This window comes from Rhinatrema bivittatum, chromosome 8 (assembly GCF_901001135.1).
Source record: "Rhinatrema bivittatum chromosome 8, aRhiBiv1.1, whole genome shotgun sequence".
NCBI classification, from domain to species: domain Eukaryota; kingdom Metazoa; phylum Chordata; class Amphibia; order Gymnophiona; family Rhinatrematidae; genus Rhinatrema; species Rhinatrema bivittatum.
The window spans coordinates 217,294,498-217,315,748 of record NC_042622.1 but is presented as its reverse complement, the minus strand read 5'-3'; the positions used below and the strand labels follow the sequence as shown (position 1 = coordinate 217,315,748).

The 21,251-nt window shown below is 45.5% G+C and overlaps 1 protein-coding gene across 5 annotated transcripts in view; it reads left to right on the top strand.

Moving 5' to 3' along the window:
• The window catches only part of PCSK4 (proprotein convertase subtilisin/kexin type 4), a 91,124-nt gene that overhangs the window by 8,962 nt on the left and 60,911 nt on the right, over positions 1-21,251 (top strand). For all 5 annotated transcript variants that reach the window (XM_029613320.1, XM_029613319.1, XM_029613318.1 and 2 more), the window contains exons 4-10: positions 7,214-7,342; positions 7,744-7,820; positions 8,023-8,111; positions 8,430-8,602; positions 9,653-9,865; positions 10,228-10,328; positions 18,175-18,278. In XM_029613320.1, coding sequence (XP_029469180.1) covers positions 7,214-7,342; positions 7,744-7,820; positions 8,023-8,111; positions 8,430-8,602; positions 9,653-9,865; positions 10,228-10,328; positions 18,175-18,278 — 886 coding nt within the window. The remainder of the gene's footprint in view (positions 1-7,213; positions 7,343-7,743; positions 7,821-8,022; positions 8,112-8,429; positions 8,603-9,652; positions 9,866-10,227; positions 10,329-18,174; positions 18,279-21,251) is intronic.

The window sequence follows — 21,251 nt, the reverse complement described above, 5'->3', positions numbered from 1 at the left end:
GATCAATATTTAATTTATATATGGGCCATTTTGAAGATCTATGGATCCATTCAAGTCATCAATTTACACAACATATGGTAACATGGAAGCGATACATTGACGATATTTTTATGATTTGGCGAGGCACTACAGAGAATTTCAATGAGTTTCTCAGGTGGTTAAATTCACGCAACTCTCACCTTCATTTTACAGCAAACATCCAACAATACTGTATCACATTTCTTGATATTAAAATCATGAAAGAAATTGATGGTTTTACTACTACTTTATACCACAAACCAGTCAGCAGTAATACACTCTTACATTTCTCTAGTGCTCACCCTCGATCCTTAAAAGAAAATCTCCCTATGAGCCTGTTTTTAGAATTCGGAGGATTTGCACATCTGTTACAGAGTACCATTGTCAAGCAATAGAATTGAGTAACAGATTTCTAGCTAGAGGATATCAGAAACTATGCAATAAACGGGCATTTTTACGAGCAAAATACTCATCGAGTGGTTATTTCTGCCTCGAGCACCAAATGATGAAGATATTTCTTACTTCTATCCTATTTCTTTCTCTCAGGCCCAGCTTCTCTCTTTTCCAATTGTTTTATAAAACTCATTCTATTTATTTACAGACATAAGTTCAGCGAGAATTTGCTATGTACCACTATTTGATTTTTCCCTTCCATTGTTTCCACTGTTACCCCCTTCTCCCCCGCCCCGCCCCCCGGTTAAATAAGTTTATTGTAAAGCACTGTTGCATATGTTTGTTCTAGTTCGCACAGCTGCAATGTTTCTGTTATCTGTGAACCGATGTGAGGTTACTAAACAAATGTCGGTATATAAAAACTGCAAATAAATAAATACTTGTGTTGCCATTTTCATCTATGACACACAAAATGAAACAATTGGTCCATCAAAATTGGCACATTCTGCAAGTATGTGATGAATTTCGACAGGCACCAAGGTTTACGTTCACTCGTGGTTCTAACTTGAGAGACCAATTGGTACATTCGGACTCTTCAATTCGCACATTTGAATATGCACAAGGTACCCACACATCTTGTGGCACATGTTCAATGTGTCGCATTATGATGCAAATGTCATCTATCCATTTTTCAAGGCTTAAGAAAACTATTCATTTACAACACACTACCACTTGTACATCAGCAGGAGTGATTTTTATAATTCAGTGCCCATGCAACATGTTTTATGTAGGGAAAACCAAATGAGCTTTAAAAACTCGGATAATTGAACATCGTTCATGTTTATCCATGAATCAGGTAAATGCTCCTTTGACACATTGTCTTGAATTTTCTCACAGACGATTTGGAACAGATCAAACCCTCTTGGCAGGGAGGAGATTTGAATATACGCTTATTAAGAGCCGAACAGCGATGGATATACTTGTTGAACACAGTTCATCCAACTGGCTTAAATTCTGCATTAGAATTAAACGTGTTTCTGTGAATTTTTTTACATTTAATACTTGCCATGCTATTACTATTTCTCACCAATGTTCATTGTTCTAAAGACATATATGACGTAGAGGCATTGTTATACGTCATCACGACTACGTAAATGATAGCTTATGCTTTTTAAACCATGGTGAAGCAATCATGCAGTCTCTGTCCTGACGGTGAAGGGAGTTGAGGCATGGCGTCCTAGAAGAGGTTTTTTCCTCTACCAAAAGCAAGATAAGTAAAAGTTTCCTTTTTTATAAAAGAGTGATTGACAACGCATTGGTATTGTTTTGTCCGGCAGGAACTGGATATAATTTAACAGATTACAACAAGTTATACATTGTTGCAACATTGTTGGGCACATTGTTCCTTCTATATATTGGCTCCTGAAGAAGCAATACATTTACGAAACACCGGCTGTTGTTGATCTACTAACGGGATAAGATTGATGTTTCCATTGAAAATAAGAGCATTGATACAATTAGAAAATTAAAGGATGAAACAAATTTGAAAACAGTATATAGATGAAATTCAACAAAACCGCCGATGATTGAGTAGACTGGACGGCCTTTGCAAATGATAAGGCACGTTGTCAGGCTTGCTTATGTGGTTACTAATAATAATAATAAAAAAATAAATAAAAACACAAAAAAATAAAAACAAAATTGACATGGGAATCAATGAATGTGAGTGACTTTTGGATATAAGTTGGCAGACTCCTTTTGTGTTCAGCCTCGCCAAGAGCCATCTGGATATTTTTGGGAGCGCATTTCGATATTCGAGTGGGCAAAGTATTCCTCTCCGAGGACAGAATTCTCAAATTGTGCAGCCAATTTCGGCGTCTTTTGCAAGCCTCTGAGCCCAAGGTCTGGGATTACCTGCGGGCTTTTGGTTCCATGGCACCAGCCTTGGAGCTAGTCCCATGGGCCTTTGCGCATATGAGACCTTTGCTGTCCTGCTGAAACTCGCTGTTGGAACAATTTCACCTGCTGCTTACCAGCAGCAGGTGAAATTGTGGTGGCTTGCTCAGGACCATTTGGAGTGCAGGGTGAATCTGGTAATACCCTGGTAGATGGTGACAAGAGATGCCAGCCTCTCCAGCTGGAGAGTGGTATGTCAGTCGGTTGGTTCAGAGCTGGTGGTCTCCGGTGTAAGCGTCTTGGTTGATCAATTGCCTTGAGACAAGGGCTGTCTGGCTGGCTCTGCAGAGCTTCCTCCCCCTCCTGCTCAATCCAGCAGTCAGTCTTGTCTGACAATGCGACGACCGTAGCCTATATCAACCGGCAAGGAGAAACCAGGAGTCATCCTGTAGCGATCGAAGCAGAGAAGCTGATGTCCTGGGCGGAACAGCATCTAGCGATGTTGGCAGTGTCACACATTGCAGGATCGACTAACGTGTACAGGTGGGCTTCCTTAGCCACCAACAGCTGGACCCAGGGCAGTGGGATCTGTCTGATGCTGCAATGCATCTGATCTGTCGCAGATGGGACGAACCTCACGTGGACCTGATGGCAACTCATGCAAATGCCAAGGCGTCATGCTTTTTCAGTCGCAGAAGAGATTATGATGCGGAGGGATCGATGCCCTAATGGTCCCTTGGCTGTGCGATGTCCTTTACATGTCCCCCCCCCCCACCCCCGGCCGTTAGTGGGGAAGATAATCAGGAGGATAGAACTTCACCCGGGATGAGTGATTCTCATGGCTCTAGAGTGGCCGCGAAGGCCTTGGTTCACGGACCTCATGAATCTGGCCTTGGACGGCTCTCTCAGTATGTCATATTCCGAATCTCCTTCGACAGGGATCTATATTTTTCGATTAGGCAGATCGTTTTTGTCTTGCGGCCTGGCTTTTGAGAGGCGGCAGTTGAGGAGGAAAGGTTATCTGGAAGTGGTTATTTCCACCCTGCTGTGGTCCCTGAAAACCTCCAAGTCCCTGGTGTATGTTTGTGTCTGGAAGGTCTAGTCCTGGTGCCAGCCTCAAGAGGTGGATCCTCATAGAACTTCGGTGTCTCTAGTTCTTTCTTTTCTGCATAATGGCCTGGACAAAGGGTTGTCCTATAATTCGCTGAAGGCTCAGATCTCAGCGCTAGGATGTTTGAGGGGCTATACCCAGGCTGCTCCTTTGGCGACTCATCCGGTTGTAGTGCGTTTTCTCCCAGATGTGAAACGTGCGCGCCCAACTCGCAGACTTTGCCACTCATGAAGCCTGAACTTGGTTCTCAGGGGTTTGTGCGAGACCCCCTTTGAGCCGCTCAGGAAGGCCACTTTAAAGGATCTCACACTGAAGGTGGTGATTTTGGTAGCCATTTGTTAAGCCAGGAGGGTCTCGGAGCGTCAGGCCTTGTCCTGCAGGGAGCTTTTTCTCCATATCTTGGATTCCCGAGTGTCGCTATGAACTGTCCCATTCTTTTTGCCAAAGGTGGTCTCTGCCTTTCACATGACTCAATCTGTGGAGCTTCCGACTTTTCCAGCTGCGGAGCTAAGAGGTCCTCATTCGAGACAACTTAGACAGCTGGATGTCAGATGTGCCTTGTTGCTCTTATCTAGAGGCTACCAATGGTTTCCGTTTATTGGATCGCCTTTTTGTTCTGTGGCATGGTGTGAAGAAGGGACAGTCTGCGTCTAAACAACTATTGCTCGTTGGTTAAAGGAGTCCATAGTATCTGCATATATCTGTTGTGGTCGCCTAGTCCCAGAGGGCCTGTGGTCTCATTCTACCTGAGTGCAGGCAGCTTCATGGGCAGAATGCTAGCTGGCTTCCCCGCAGGAAATCTGCAGGATGGCTACCTGAAAGTCTTTACACAGCTTTGCCAGACACTACTGGCTGGATGTCCAGGATTCAGGCCCCAGCAGTTTTGGTGCCTGTCATCCAAGCAGGACTCTTGCAGTCCCACCCTAATTAGGAGAGCTTGGGTACATCCCAGCAGTCTGGACTGATCCGGGTACGTGCAGGGAAAGGAAAATCTGTTCTTACCTGCTAATTTTCATTTCTGTAGTACCACGGATCAGACCAGATGCCTGCCCAAAGGAGGGGATTCAGGGGGTGTGTGTGGCGAGCCCGCTCGATCTGTACTGTTGCCTCTAGCTTTTTCTGAAGAAATGTATAGGTTTTTCTAAGGCTTTTTCCCGTTTTCAGAGTTCTGTTCTTCATTCTCTGCTCGTTTGGGGTATAGAATTAGGTTAATGCATAAAACGGTTATTCTATAAGATTTTTCTGCTTTGGTATTTTCAAATTCTCAGGAGCAGCAGGTGGCACACCAGGTTAAGAGGCGATGCCTGTGAAACTTCTCTGTCTCCATCTGCTGGAAGGGAGGCAAAACCCAGCAGTTTGAACTGATCCGTGGTACTACAGGAACGAAAATTAGCAGGTAAGAACCAATTTTCCTATAAGAATGTAATAACAGTCTAGGAGTCTGGACTAACACTTACCAGTAATCCCTGTAATACATAGTCACACAGGAGAACCATACCATAAATATTCGGCAGCCAAGGAAGGGAAGCTGAATTCATCTGACTTTCTTAAAGACCAAAGATCTTTGGACGCCGGAGGAAAAGGCCTGGTTGATCAATTGCCTAGAAACCAGGGCAGTTCGCAGAGTGAAGGCGTTCCTGTCTTGGATCAAGGGTCGGATGGTGAGAGTCTTTTCCAACAGTGTGACAACAGTGGCATATATCAATCGTCGAGGGACGAAGAGCCACGCTATGGCTCTGGAGGCCCAGCATCTCTTTGTGTGGGTGGAACTTTTCTTCGAGGGAATAGCAGCTGCTCATGTAGCGGGAATGGATAATGTGCAAGCAGACTTCCTTAGCAGTTAGCTGAGGAATGGTAGTTGTCCCTGGAAGCCTGGACTCTCATGGCCATGTAAGGCAATGCCAAAGCAGCCCGATTCTTCGGTCGCAGACGAGAAGTTGGGTTGGAGGGAATAGATGTGCTGGTGTGCCCGTGGCCGAGGGGAGTTCTGCTTGTATGTATTTCCTCCCTGGCCTCTCGTCAGACGCATCTTGTGGCACATAGAGACGCACCCAGGGAGAGTGGTTCTTGTGGCACTGGAGTGGCTGCGCCGGCTGTTTGTGGATCTGGTGTGTCTCGTGATGGACGGACCTCTCAGATTGGTCCATCTCCAAGAGGTTCTTCGTCAAGGGCCCATATTCTCGGATCTTTAGGATCACTTCTGTCTCGCAGCTTGGCTTATGAGAGGCAGCAATTGCAACTAAAAGGATATTCAGAGCCAGTTATTTCCACCTTGCTCCAGGCTAGAAGGTGTTTTACTTCTCTGGCTTATGTCAGGGTCTGGAAAGTCTTTGAGTTTTTTTGTGTTTGGAGCAGCAGGTGGATCTGCTAAGCGAGGACATTCTTCACATTTTGGCTTTTTTGCAATAGGGGTTATTAAATTGGTTGGCCTATAGCTTGCTCTGCCTGCAGGTGTCCGCCTTGGATTGTTTTGGGGCAAAATGCAGGGGAGCGCCTTGGCCTCTCACCCTGATGTCATCCGTTCTCTGAAGGGCATTGAGCATTTGCGTCCTCCAGTGCCTAAGGTTTGCCCTGATTGGAGACTAAATTTTGGTTCTGAAAGTGCTCTGTGGGCCTCCATTTAAGCCCTTGCAAGGAGTTTCGCTAAAGGACCTGACTTTGAAGACCGTGTTCTTGGTGGCCATTTGTTCAGCCAGACAGATTTCAGAGCTAAAGACTTAGTCCTGCAGATATCAGTTCTTGCGTATTTCCAATCATGGGATTACACTGCATACGATTCTATCCTTCTTACCAAAGGTGGTGACCTCTTTTCATGTTAATCAGACTGTTGAGCTGCTGGCCTTTCCGCAGAAGTCTAGGGATTTGCCGCAGTCTAAGGAACTTCATCTTTTTGGATGTGCGCCGGGTTCTGTTATGGTATCTCAAAGTCACTAATGGTTTTCTGTGATTGGATCCTCTCTTTGTGTTGTACGGTGGGGAAAAAAGTGTTTCTAAAGCCACGATTTTTGCATTGGCTGAAAGAGACCATTTATTCGGCTTATATTTGTAGAGGTCGAGAAGTGACATTAGGTCTGCTCGTGAATTCTACAAGAGCGCAAGCTGCCTCCTGGGCGGAGCGTCAGTTCTGCCTCGGGAGATATGCAGAGCTGCAATGAGGTCTTTGCTTCATACTTTCACCAGACATTGTTTGGATGCAGGAAGATGCTGCATTTGGAGAAAGTGCATTGCATGTGAGTCTTTTGGGTTCCTGCCCAGGTAGGGGTGCTTGGGTACATCCCACTTGTCTGGACTGATCTGTGTATGAACAGAGAGGGAAAATTTGGTTTTTACCTGCTAATTTTCGTTCCTATACCACAGATCAGTCCAGAGACCCATCACCTGGCTGCTGAAAGACCGAATTTCCAGTTTGGATTCTGAGATTGTATCTGCAAACTGTAAATAGGTTGAGCTGCTGAGGTTAAGCAGTTATCTGTTCCTTGAAAGTGGGGGCTTCAGTTGGCTTGGATACAGGTCAATACTGAGGGACTGAAGGTGGGTCTCTCGGATAGATAACAGTCCCTCAAAGATTTGTTCTCTGCCTCCATCTCCTGGTAGGGATGCAAACCCTCACTTGCCTGGACTGATTTGTGGTATTACCTGCTAATGTTTGTTCCTGTAAGAACTAATTTTCCTTATTTTCGGGAAGACTCTGCAAAATGATACTCGTATTTATAAATGAATGCTTAGGGGCAGAAGCTACAGCTTTCGTAAATGTAATTTGTCATTCCTGATTTAAGTGTTTTTTATGTATTACAGAATAATGATGTCAGTCCAGACCTGAATGTTCTGAGTGCCTGGAGTACAGGATACACGGGTAAAGGGGTTGTAGTTACTGTTCTGGATGATGGGATTGAAAAGGACCATCCTGATCTCGTTAATAATTATGTAAGTACTACTGATCGTTCTTTGGCCTAAGACTTAAGTGCTTTAGGGCCAAGAGCATTGTATTCACATGACTTGTACAACATTGAGTACACTAGTACTATAGAAGTACAATATTATTGCATAGTTAAAGCCTTAAACTCACATTTCATTGTAGCTGTATTAGAAAGCATTCTCCTTTAAAAGAAGGTTATGAATGGTAGTTGCCCAAAAAAGTATCCCTTTCTTTGCCCTAGTTAAAGAAAGATCCCCTATTTTATGAAATGTAATCAATGCACGTTATTGCAAACATTTTACAGTTGTCTAAATTGACTCTGATACATTGTTCAGTACATTCCCTCACAGTTACAATTTATTTAGGGGATACGGTTTTGGAAACTGTTCTGTTTTTTTTTTTTCTTTAGGATTCAAAGGCAAGTTACGACTTTAATGGCAATGATCCTGATCCTCAACCTCGATACAGCCCTAGCAATGAGAATCGGTGAGTGTCCTCTGTCTCCTCACCACAGCAGAGCTAACAATCCTTCTTTCCAGGGCCCAGAACCAGAAAGTGGAAGAATCTGAGCCCCTCCCCATCCTCTGTGCTTACCTGTTGCTCTGTATCTGATTTTTGCCTGCAGCTGCTTTTTGCTACAGGAGATTAGATGGCAACACTAAATTCTGCCTCCTTACCTGTCTTATAGGCACGGGACCCGCTGTGCAGGAGAGGTGGCTGGTGTAGCTAACAATGGAATCTGTGGAACCGGCATTGCTTACAATGCTAAAATAGGAGGTAAAGGGCTGGGCAGGGCCTTGATACCTCATGAAAGGGGTTCACACTTCTTTTTGGATTTGTGCAGCACTAGTGCTTAGGGTTTTCTGATAGCATGGATGCATCCTAGGTAGGAATAGTGAGAGAGGCCTTTCCCCATTCAGGAAATAAAGGAAAACATCTGAGTGTGTTTTGTTTTTTTTAACTGTGTTTTCTCAAACTATCTTAACCCTCTCCATCCCCATGCATGCACTTGCAGGTACCCCATGTTCTCCCTTAGTAATACAAGGTGAGACTCTGATGAAGATGCTTTGGCTATGTTCCTTTCCTGTTGCCTAGGGGTACGTATGCTGGATGGCATTATCACTGATATTATAGAGGCCAAGTCCCTGAGTCTTAAACCCCAGCACATTCACATCTACAGTGCCAGCTGGGGCCCAGAGGATGATGGAAAGACAGTGGACGGACCTGGGATATTGGCAATGGAAGCTTTCTACAGGGGCACTGCGAATGTAAGTATGTAACGTTAGTAATCGCTGAGCTTCTACAGCAGTGACTCCTATGCTCCTCAAGGCCCTCAGATCTGTGTAAATATCTCATTCTGAAGATACTGAAAACCAGGTCTGTTGGGACCCTTGAGAACCAGAATTTCAAACTGTTATTCTATAGAGAAAACATCCACTGGAATTTTAAAATAGCCCTTGATTTGTACAAATGTGGTCATTTTAATATGTACGCTTCCTAGGAAGCATGTATGTACTAGCAAACACCAAACCTGAGCAGAGTCTGAGCTGGAATCAGTTTTGGACTGTGCAGAAATGTCTAACTTGGCTTCAAGTAATTATTTAAAAAGAGCCAGCCACCATTTTCAAAAAACACAAACTCGCAAAGTATTTGCCATTTCTCTTTTTTTTGTCATAATTTGGTGCCATCATACACTTGTAAATTGTCAAATTTTACATCAACATAAGTGAAATCAGAGCTAAATATAATGCCACACAATTTAGATTTATATTTTCATTGTTACTCCCTAGGAACATATACTGCAATCTGGCAGTCTAAAAATGGAACTAAAATAAAATTTCAGTCACCCCCATAATTATCTTATGTGAAAAAATGTGCAAACTTGTGTACATATCTTTTTAGAGTGAAGACAACAGCTTCCATAGAAGATCAATAAGAAGCAATCTGACTTCCGATGGTCTGCATTTCGCCTACAAGGCTGCTTCATGGAGGTCTTCACTTCTTCTCATTCATGTTGGAACTTTCTAACGTACATCAGATCGTGCCAAATTATGACAAAAAAAGACGAGAAATGACAGAAGTATTTTGTGAGTTTGTTTATTGAAAATTATTACAAAATTTAAATTGCTAGCTCTTTTTTGATATAATTAAACTTTTTAGCCAGTCTGCTGTGCCTTGCTTTGTGATTCTTTCAACAGATGGCTACTAAGTAATTACTTCTAGCTTATTTGAACTCCAGGGAAAAACCCAGGAGGCCCCATTACTACTCCCCTGTACAGTAAGTGCTGCTCCCAGTTTCCTTTCTCTTCTCCCACCAGGGCAGAGAAGGCTTGGGCTCTCTCTTTGTCTGGGCCTCGGGGAACGGTGGATTCCACTATGATAACTGCAACTGTGATGGTTACACCAACAGCATTTACACATTGTCTGTGGGTAGCACAACAGAAAGAGGTGAAGTTCCATGGTACAGTGAGGCCTGCGCCTCCATCCTTACCACCACATACAGCAGCGGCGTCAAGAATGAGCGACAGATTGTGAGTCTGGCTCTTCCTTCTTTACATTAAGGTTCAGGGCTGTGAAACAGGTTTGTGGGGTGGGAGTCTACTATGCATATTGTTTGTGGGGAAGAAGGGATGAGGAGGAAAGAATGCTGGATGGACGGGGACACAACACTGGAACATTGTAAATGGCGAGGTCAATAACAGCTCAGCATAAAGCTGCAGTGAGGTAGGCCTGCCCTTCACTTGCTTTGAAAGATCCTTTTTCATGAAAACATACTACATGCAGATGAACTCTTGTGGAAATTACTTGTACATAGAGTAAGTACAGTGTTTAAATGAATGTGTGGAGTTCTGCTAAATACAGATGTTTCTTGGGTGAATCTTCTCTCCCAAAGGTAACAACAGATGTCCGTCACCGTTGCACCGACAGACACACCGGCACTTCTGCTTCTGCCCCTCTTGCAGCTGCTATTATTGCTCTTGCTTTGGAAGCAAAGTAGGTTGAACATTTTATAATTGCCATAAATGTCCTTGCTCTCCACATGTCTTTCTCTGGTTTCCTGCCCCTTTAATCCTGGTTCCTGAACATACCCAGATCAGTGCAGACCAGTGGGTTTTTGCATCCCTACCAGCAGATGGAGGCAGAGAACAAAACTTTGAGGCACTGCTACAAACAGAGAGTGCCACCTGCAGTCCCCTCAGTATTTCTCTGTCTCCAGCAGATAGGTACTGCAAGCGTGCACCTCTTGACTGAGAGTGGAGACTTAGGATTTCTGCTCCCCGAGGTGCTAGGCTCCGTTTTACAGGCCATCCCTCGGGTTGAGCTGGACAACTGAGGGGTTGGATACCCCTGGCTGCTGTGGCCTGCTATTCCAGGGACCTAGATAACTAGGGAACTGGTTCCTTCTGGATGCCCTGAATACCTCTCCTGGCTTCCATTGGCTCCTTTTAGGAAAATACCCCTGTTTGTTTTCTTGGGCTTTCTGTGAGCTGCTTTAAGTTATATTACTCCAATATTGAAATCACTGCACTGGCTACCCATTGAATAACACATCCAATACAAAACACTTTGCATCTTACATAAAGCTATTTACGGTGAGCAGGTAGAATGGTTAAATGCTGTAATTTGTCTTCATAACCCACAGCGAAATCTGAGATCTGCCAATAGAGGATTATTGTCAAAACCTTCAGTCTCCTCGGCCAGACTCACTGCACTCAGAGAGAGAGAGCAATATCACCTGCAGGTCTCAAATTATGGAACACTCTACCAGTTGAGCTAAGGTTACAAAACAATCTCAAGTTATTTAGAAAAAATCTCTAAACCTGGTTATTTGAACAGGCTTATAAAGAAGGCATTGGTTAAAACTAACTTATCTAAACTTCACTAATCTCAACCTTTAATGACATTTTCTGCCATACCGACTATTCCTAAGACCATGTTTATGCTTGTTTGTTTTTATAATTTGCATAGGTTAAGTTTTATGTGTTTGATTTATTAATTGTATTATAGCAATAGTTTAATATTGAATTTTTGTTTATTTTTTACCACTCAAATTTTATAATTTTATTATTTTTATGTGTATGTATTAATGCCGGTTCTTATGATTATGTAGACTTTTTTTATTTTATGAATTATTGAAATTTTTCTAATTTTTGAAATGTCTGTAAACCGATATGACCGTAAGTCCAAACATCGGTATATAAAAGCCTAACAAATAAATAAATAAATCTACAAAAAAAAAGACTGAAACAGTGAGAGGAAGGGAGCCAAAATTTCTGCTTGAGGAGCAGTACTACGGCGTTGGCCAGACAGGGTTCATGACGGCTTGCCGAAACAGGATAGATTGCGGGCCCATGCTGCTTAGTGCTTTCATGGGGGGGGGCGGCAGCTTGTGCAGCGGGCTGCATCATTTGAGTGCGTCGGGCCTCCCTCTTTCTGTTTTCCCATGTACTGGCTTTTTGGTGTGATCATGCGTCCGATCGGCAGCGATCTGGTGGGCGGAGTTTGCTTGCTTGCTAGGCCCATTTTCCACCGCGGACCGAATGGCAGATAAACCACCAATGGAGGCCTGTAGGGCCTGTAGGGCCTCTGCACCAGGTGTAGGTGTAGGGCCCTCTGCACCAGGTGTGTATTGGGAGGGGGGCCTTTCTCAAGCTTTCAAAGTCCAGGAAGGCTGCCACAGCCACTAGGATTGTGGCAGGGCAAAAAGGGGGGGGGGGGGTTTCTGAGGAGTCCCTCTCTGAGGGGGATGGCAAGCATGAAACTCCGATTGGCCAAGACCCTGATGGGCTGCCTTCACTACTTTCTCCTGTGGGGCAGGAGTCAGCACAGGTCCAGGATGATGGGACTCTGTACTCAGGGCCCTCTGATTCTGGGCTTGAGTGTCCGAGGGGGTTTTCCCCCCTAGTTCATTCTCATACATGAGGCCTTGTTGGCTTGACAAACTGCAGGAGAGCGGGTCTTCTTGGGCAGAAGACCAGGACCTGCCAAAAGACCATCAGACCCTGGAGCAGGATCTCTCTAGGGATGATCCGGACCTCCCCAAGACCAGCACCAAGAGGGATGACCCTCGGGTAGTCCGCCTATTTAAGAAGGAAGAACTTCGACCCCTCATTCCACAGATTTTGGGAGAATTGGGGGTGAAGCTGACTCGGGAAGAGTCAGATAACGAGGGCATTAATTTGGTCCTGGATGGACTTCAAGGCCCTCCCAGCGCCTTCCCCATACCCAAAAAGATTCAGAAGCTAATCAGCTGAGACTGGGATTCTCTGGAAGCAAGTTTAAAGGTCGGCAGGGCGATAGTGAAGCTTATATCCCTTGTTGGAGGAACATTTGGACCACCTGAAGATTCTGAAGCGGGACCCGGTAGTCTCTGCAGTCACTAAAAAGATGACTATTCCGGTAGCGGGGTCTGCCACCTTGAAGGACGTTCAGGACCACAAACTGGAGATGCAGCTGAAGCGCATGTTCGTAGTGTTAGCTCTGTTTGCAAGCAGCGGTATGTGCTAGAATGATGCAGTGTGCCTGCTTGTACTGGATCCAGAAACCTCAGGAGCAAACCTCATTGGGGCTGCTATCCCCGGCTCAGGTGGCCTGGTTGGAGGCTGGGGTGGCCTATGTGGTGGATGCCTTGTATTAACTGGCGCATACTTCACCCAGGTTTATGGTCTCGGCTGTGGCTGTGTGCCTTTTTTTTTTTTTTTTTTTTTGTGGCTTCGCAATTGTTGGTGGACAGGTGGTCCAAGACTCAGCTCTGCAGTCTTCCTTTTATGGGAAAACTGCTTTTTTGGGGAGGACCTAGACCAGCTGATGAAGTCTCTAATGGGAGTCCAAGGGAAGCAGGCTGCTGGAGAACAAGATCACTAAGAAGATGTTTCCGTCTCTGTCCCGTTTTTGGGATGCAAGGAGATTTCATTCCGGCAAAGGATCTACCTCTTTGGCATCCAAGCAGTCGTCTGGCAGGCAGACAGTCTTTTCGGGGTGCTGGCAGGTCCTCCAGAGGCAGTTCTGGTCAGGGGACCAGAAACAGCAAATCCATCCAATGAAGCAAACATGGTCCACTCTTCCCTGACAGCCGTAGAGGGCAGGTTGTCCCAGTTTTACGAGTGGACCAAGACTACCTCTGACCAATGGGTTCTAGAGGTAGTCAGGGACTGTTACGCCTTAGAATTTTCATGCCAGTTCAAGGAGGCTTTTCTGGAGTCCCACTGTGTTTTTTGAAGCAAAAGGGAGGCGGTGGAGGGAACTCTGCAAAAGCTAATAAGCCTAGAGGCTATAATTCCAGTACCATCAAGCAAACAGGGGCGGGGAAGGTACTCCCATCTACTTTGTGGTTCCAAAGAAGGGGAGGGCACCTTCTGCCTTATCTTGGATTTGCAGAAGGTGAATTTGTTTTGAGTGCCACATTTCCGGATGTAGACGTTGCAGACAGTAATTGCGGCAGTCCTCAAGGGCGAATTCCTGGCTTCTTTGGATTTGACCGAAGCCTATCTACATATCCCCATTCAAAAGGATCATTAGAAGTTCCTGTGCTTCAAGGTGTTGGGCCACCATTTCCAGTTTGGGCTCTTCCCTTCGGGTTCGCCACGGCGCCTCGGACTTTCACGAAAGTGGTGGTGGTGGCTGTGGCCTTGCGAAGGGAGGGAATTCTGGTGCACCTATATATGGACAACTGGCTGATCCAGGCAAAGACTGAGGAGGAGTGCGGTCGCTCTATACAGCGATTGGTGACCACTCTCGGTTCTCTGGAGTGGGTCATCAATGTGACAGTCATCTAGTTCTGTCTGTCGTTGGAGTATCTAGGAGCCCACTTCGATACTCAGGTGTGCCGAGTGTACCTTAAGTCCAACAGAGTCGAAACTTCATTCGCAAGTGACTCACCTTTTACGCCTTCCGGTTCCCAGGGTATGGGATTACTTACAGGTCCTGGGTTCTATGGCCTCAACATTGAATCTGGTTCCGTGGACCTTTACTCACATGTGTCCATTTTAGAAAATGCTGTTATCCAGATGGAATCTGGTGTCTGAGCAATTCTATCTCCCGCTGCCTCTTCTCACGGAGTCCAGATACAGACTGTCATGGTGGCTGTTGAAGAGCAATCTGGAAACTCCGGATTGGGTGATTGTAACCATGGATGCCAGCCTCAGGTGCTGGGGGAGGGGGACGACGACACTGTACCTGAGTCATTCTGCCCAGGGACATAGGTCTGTAGCAGAGGCTGCCTGGTCCATCAATCCTCTGGAGACGAGGGCAGTACGCAGAGCCTTAGTACAGTTTCTGCCTCTGATTAGCGGATGTATGGTCCGGGTGTTCTTGGGCAATGCGACGATGGGAGAATACATCAACTGCCAAGGAGGAACCAAGAGTCTAGCGGTGGCTCGGGAAGCTCAACTGTTTCGGTGGGTGGAGCACCACCTCGAAGGCCTGGCGGCCTCTCATGTCACAGGAGCAGACAACATGCAGACAGATTTCTTAAGTAGACAGCAACTTGATCCCGGAGAGTGGGAACTGTTCCCCGAAGCCTGGAATCACATTTGTGCCGGGGTGGGGCAGGGGGGTCCCCAGCTGGATCTTATGGCAACGCGGGCAGATGCAAAAACGACAAACTTCTTCAGCCACAGGAAGTTAGCCAGTTCCGTAGGGCTTGATGCTCTGGTGTGCCCCTGGCAGAGGGGGATGATCTGTGCATTTTTCCCCAGTGGCCTCTAATAGGCCATGTATTATGATGGATAGAAGCTCATTCAGGAACAGTAGTGCTGGTGGCGCCAGAATGGCTAAGTCTGCCTTGGTTCGCGGACCTAGTGTATCTGGCAGTGGATGGTCCTCTGTCTGGTTCACCTCCCGGGGCTGCTGTGACAGGAGCCCATCTTTTCGGGTCGGGAGGATCACTTTTGTCTCACAGCTTGGCTTTTGAGAGGCGGCACTTGCGGATGAAGGAATATTCAGAAACAGTCATTACCTTCCTTCCTACTTCTATGGCCTACATAAGGGTGGGGAAAGTTGTTTTTTGTTTTTGTTTTTTTGGTTTTTTTGAGTCCTGCTGTGTACAGCTAGACCTTGATCCTTTTGAAGGCAATAGTTCCCCATATTTTGTTTCTTCAATTGGGCCTGTCCAAGGGGTTGGCCTACAGTTCGTTCCATGTGCAGGTTTTGGCTTTGGGGTATGTCTTTGGCTACCCACCCTGTCATCAGATTTTTCCTAAAGCGGGTAGACTTGCCCGGACTGAAACCTAAATTTAGTCTTGTGGGTTCTCTGTGAAACGCCCTTTTAAGCCTTTGGGATAAGCTTCCTTCAAGGAAGGATTGAAGGTGTTTTTCCTGGTGGCTATTTGCTCAGCCAGATGGATTTCAGAGCTTCAGGCTTTATCTTGTTGCAATTCCTACTTTTTGCCTAAGGTGGTTTCAGCCTTTCATTTATTTTTTATATACCGACATTCGATCTGAGATATCACATCTGTTTACATTCAGGTATTTCTCTATCCCCAGAGGGCTTACAATCTAAGTTTTGTACCTGAGGCAATGGAGGGTAAAGTGACTTGCCCAAGGTCACAAGGAGCAACACCGGGACTCGAACCCTGGTCTCCTGGGTCATATCCCACTGCTCTAACCACTAGGCTATTCCTCCTCCCTCATGTAAATCAGCCAGTGGAATTGCCGGAATTTCTGGACTGGATTCAGCAGAGGAGAGAGAGATCTCCATCGTTTGGATGTCCGGCGCGCTCTGTTATGCTATCTGAATATCACTAACTCTTTTCACTGCTCGGCCCACCTCCTTTCACCAGGAAAGGAGAGAAGGCTTCTAAAGCTACTTTGGCCTTTTGGTTGAAGGAGGTTATTTGCTCGGCTTATATTTGTAAGGGCTGCTCCATTCCGACGGGTATGAAAGCTCATTCAACTTGAATGTAGGTGGCTTCTCGGGCTGAGTGTCAGTATCTTCCCAGGAGATCTGTAGGGCCGTGGTGTGGTCCTCTCTGCCATACTTTCACCAGGCACTATTGCCTAGAGGTTGCTACTTTCGGCGAAAGTGTATTGAGAACGGGTCTTTCGGGTTCCTGCCCAGTGTAGGGTGGCTTTGGTACATCCCACTGGTCTGGGTATGTTCAGGAAAGGAAAATTTTGGTTCTTACCTGCTAATTTTCATTCCTGTAAATACCACAGATCATTCCAGAGGCCTATTCCGGTATTGTTGCTGAAAGACTGAAGGTTCCTGTTACTTTGGATATTTCTGAAGAGTTTTGTTTCCAATTAATCAGTTCTTTTGTTCACTTAAACGGTTGCTTATGGGAGCAGGTTGGCCTCCAGCTTTGGGGTATCCAACCCTGAGGGGGTTTGTGATTCGCCCTAGTATAAAGAATGTTATTGTTAGTTAATCTTGGCTTGGATACAAGTCAATACTGAGGGGACTGCAGGTGGCACTCTTGCAGGTCAATACAGTAAATTGCGGCCGCGGTTACCCTGCTTCTAACCCGCTTTCTATTCACTGTTCGGCCGCGTTAGTCCAACCCACGATACACTATCCCCTTTAACCCATTCTTACCGCCTCTTTAAATCACCAGGTAACCCCTTCCGCCCGCGGCATTTATATTAGATGTAAACGATCGAATTAGCTATTCCCTCCCATACAGTAACGCGCACCCAGACTATCGCTTTCTTAACCTGCAGTTTTGCCGCGCGTTTAACCTGCTAACTTACCGCCTACCCTTACCCCTGTGTTAGAGGCGGGGGTAAGGGTAGGCGGCAAACTTTCCCCCAGCCCCCTCTCACATGCCCTGGCCGCGTCCATGGGTGCTGGTCTCCGGGGCAGCCCCAGTCCTCTCCCCTCCTCCCGAAGCAACGAAAGCGGGGAAAAAGGGAAAAAAACGAAAAAAGCGGAAAAAAAAAAAGTAGCAACGAAGCGACTTACTTTTCTTGCAGCCCTCCTCCAGAGACATCGGCGGAGATGGACCGCGGCTCCCCTGCCTCCCAGAGGCAGCTGCCGGCAAAGATGGATGCTTGCATGGGCGAAAGCGGCCCCTGTGTGTGCAATTGGGCCGCTCAAGGCGTGACGTCACGATGTTTGGCGTCACAGCATGTGACGTCATGTCTTGAGCATCACGTCTTGAGCGGCCAAATTGCACGCACAGGGGCCGCTTTCCCCCGTGCAGGCATCCATCTTCGCCGGTGGGGCCGCTTTCGCCGCCGGCTGCCCCCCCGGGAGGCAGGGGAGCCGCAGTCCATCTCCGGAGGAGGGCTGCAAGAAAAATAAGTTGCTTCGTTGCTTTACACTTTACACTTTACGTGTCGTTTCACCAGTCCTCTCTCCCCCCCTCCCTGTGCCTTGCTTCGGGAGGAGGGGAGAGAGGACTGGCAATCCTGAGCGTAGGAGAACCGTCCACTTCCTGGTGACTGTCATTTCAAATGACATTTGAAATGACAGGTACCAGCGCACCCAGGTTACTGTATAGGCGCTGTATAGCTCTCTATACAGTAAAATGGGTTGCGCGGGCCTAACGCTTCATGGACGCTTCTTGGACGCGGCTTGCATTTGCAAGCTATTTAAATACAGTATCGAGCGGTAGGTGAGCCAGACTGTGCGTGCGGCAACCGCGGGTGCGCCCGGCACTAACGCAGCTCTTCCTACCGCTCCTTACTGTATCGGCCTGTTGGTTTGTAGCAGTGCCTAAGTTTTTTTTTTGTTTTTTTTTTTTGTTTTGTTCTCTGCCTCCATCTGCTGGTAGGGATGCATAAATACACTGGTCTGCACTGATCTGTGGTATCACAGGATCGAAAATTAGCAGGTAAGAACCAAGTTTCCTTTATATGGTACTTGGAATATGCATCCTATACCATGCTTTCTCCACAGCCCAGCACTAACCTGGCGGGACATGCAACACCTTGTGGTGCGTTCATCAAATGTGGCACTTCTGAAGGCTGATGATTGGGTTCTGAATGGAGTAGGACGAAAGGGTAAGTACACCCTGAGCTGATCTACGAGTGATGTGTCACCATGTGTAGTAATGATATTCAGTTTTTGGAAGTGGGATGAGATCTTGCCCTGATTTGAGGGAATAGTCTTCAAGAAAATAAAAGGAAACTGTGTGTACCTCTTTCTTCTGCTCCCCTTGTCCAGAACCTATGGGTTATATCCTCTCATCCAGCACACATAGAAGCAGAGTTCTTTTTTTTTCTTTAAATGCCATCACCTATATATGTCATTTTTAGAACCAGTTCGGCCAGTGTTCTCTGCCTTCAGCTGCTGATGGGTATTTTGAGTTCAGTATTAATCGAGCAGTAGGTTTTTTTTAGATTAGGAATCGGCCTTACTATTTTCTGTGTGAATTTTATATTTTTGGGGCATGCTCCTGCAGTGAAGCGTTCTCAGACAACAACTATCTTTCTGCTCCCTTCCCTAAATCTCAGCAAGGTTGAGCACCATTGGCTTGATCTAGAAGTGATCTCAAGCAATATAGAAGTAGTAACTTACTGTTTTGTAAGCCACTTGCTCTGTTACATCTTTATTTGAGCTAGTTTTTATCTGATTTGTTGGCTGAGAAGAGCTATTGCAGTGGTACTTGTGGCACTAAGTGCACACTTGCTGAAGGGAGTCTGTGCTCTGTTTGCTGTGGTAAATCGGAATCTCCTGAATTAACTCAGGTTACTTCTGCTGCCAAGAAGGTTTCCTCTTTAGAGACGTCAGGCATGCAAAAACCCTCACCCAGGACGACATCTATCTCTGGAGAGCAGTTAGCTGCAGCCGTTCTAACAGCTGACTTGGACGCTGCTGCCATTTTGAATCTGTCACCCAGGACGTTGACATTTGAGGGCAGGACCGGTGTCAGGTCAGGGACCTCGCAAAATACTGCTGGGGCTGGACTTCCTCTATGAATCAAAGCAGATGTCCCTAGTACCTTCCAGCGCAGGTAGTTTTTCCTCTGACTTTTTTTTTTTTTTTTAAGTTTTTGCATCAGACATTTCATGCCTTACAGGGTCAGCGAGAAGGTATGGACAAAATGAATTTTCAGTTACCGAAGTTTCTAAATTTCAAAAGAAAGAGAGATTTGAATTGGAGGAAGCAGAAACACACTGTCTGGATATGGATTGTCTCTCTTAAGATTTGAGGATGATCAAATCTTAAAAGATCAGTTCCTGTTACTATATGTATTTACTGTGTAAAGCCTGTTGCTATATTATTTCCCTTATGTGTTGCTTGTAAAGCCTATTGCTGCATTTTTGTTACATGTAAACCGAGGTGACGTTCTGAACGTGCTGCGGTATATAAAAATACATACATAAATAAATAAGAGAGCTGGAAGTGGACTAGAATCATTAGAAGAAGGTGAGATTCAGTCAAGAGAAGATGAAGAGGAGCTAATCGGATTATTTCATAAGGAGGAAATGTCAGCACTAATTTTGCAGGTTTCTTCTGCATTACGTCTTTAGGAAGAAATATTTGAAGGCTCCCAGGTTGGGTTCCAATCCTGAGAGGTACACGGAAGACAGCTTCCACCTTTCCTCTGCACCTGGAAATCAAAGCTATGATTGTCGGAGTGAGAATCTCCTGAGGCTGGTTATAGATGCCTAAGAGTTTTTAATAGGCTATATCCTATGCCTCCAGAGATGCTGGATCGCCTTTTTCAACAACCTAAAGTAGATGCAATTGTTGCAGCAGTAGCCAGGAGAACTGGTAGAAGGGAGTGTACCCCTTCGGGATGCCCAGGATAGGAATCTAGAGTCTGTATTTAAGTATCTCTCTTCTGCTGGCTCTTTTGTGCTTCAGGGAGCAGTTTGTACTAGTTATACCTCTAGATCTTTGCTCCTTTGGCTTCATCAATTATCTGAGGTTGAAAACTGCAAAACTAGAATCTGCTACAGCCTGTTTATCTGATGCTTTGTACAACATAATTAGAATTTCTGCTAGATCTTTAGCTCTTTCCATAGGAGTAGACGTCTGTGGTGGCTAACAAATTGATCAGTGGACTCCTGGTCAAAGTCCAGACTTTCTCGTTTACCCTTTAAAGGGAAATACCTCTTTGGTGAGGAGCTGAACTGTCTGATAAAAAAAGATCTGGGTGATCCAAAAGTTCAGAGATTACCTGAAGATAGAACCTGGCCCAGTTTTCACCCATGCCGGGATGTAGTCAGTTAATGGAAGCTAAAAGATGAGGTGAGGAAATCCTCAGTTTTCTAGAGGTAGAAGTAGATCTCAGCCCTTTTGAGGAGCAAGGGGCAATTCTACTCGGCCCTCCAGTCCTTCACAGACTACACAATGAAGCCCAAAGGATTCATTCTCTAGGGGAGCCTATAAGGGGGCAAGTTGCAGCTTTTTTTCGGGGAATGGATCCATATTACTTTATATCAATGGGTTTTGGATATAATCCAATATGGATATGCTCCAGACTTAAGATTTGTAAGAGATCATTATGTTATCTCACCTGCTCATACTCAGACAAGTTTGCTGCAATTCATTGGCCATTGAACGATTTGATTCAATTACAGGCAATTCAACTGGTTCCAATCAAGGAATGTCAAAGGGTGCACCAAGCTAGAAGTTTTTAGTAACCTACATAAGCATATTAATGTTAAAATCAAACTGCCTAATTTGTTCCTAACAATCAGGTTTAATTTACACACCTAGTTTATTATTTTACATTGTTACCGTACTATGATGCACACGAGTAATTTGTAATCTATACCACCCATATTTCTCTTTATCGTGCCCTTCTGTAAACCGTTGTGATGGTATTTAACGACGGTATAGAAAAATCTTTAAATAAATATTCAATTTATTTTGTGATTCCACAAAAGGGCAGTTCATTCAGACCCATTTTGAATCTAAAAGATGTGAATCATAATACATATATCCCTTGATTCTCGTGGAATCTCTTCGCACAGTTATCACTTCAGTTCGCAAAGGCGAGTGTTTTATCATCCCTCAATTTA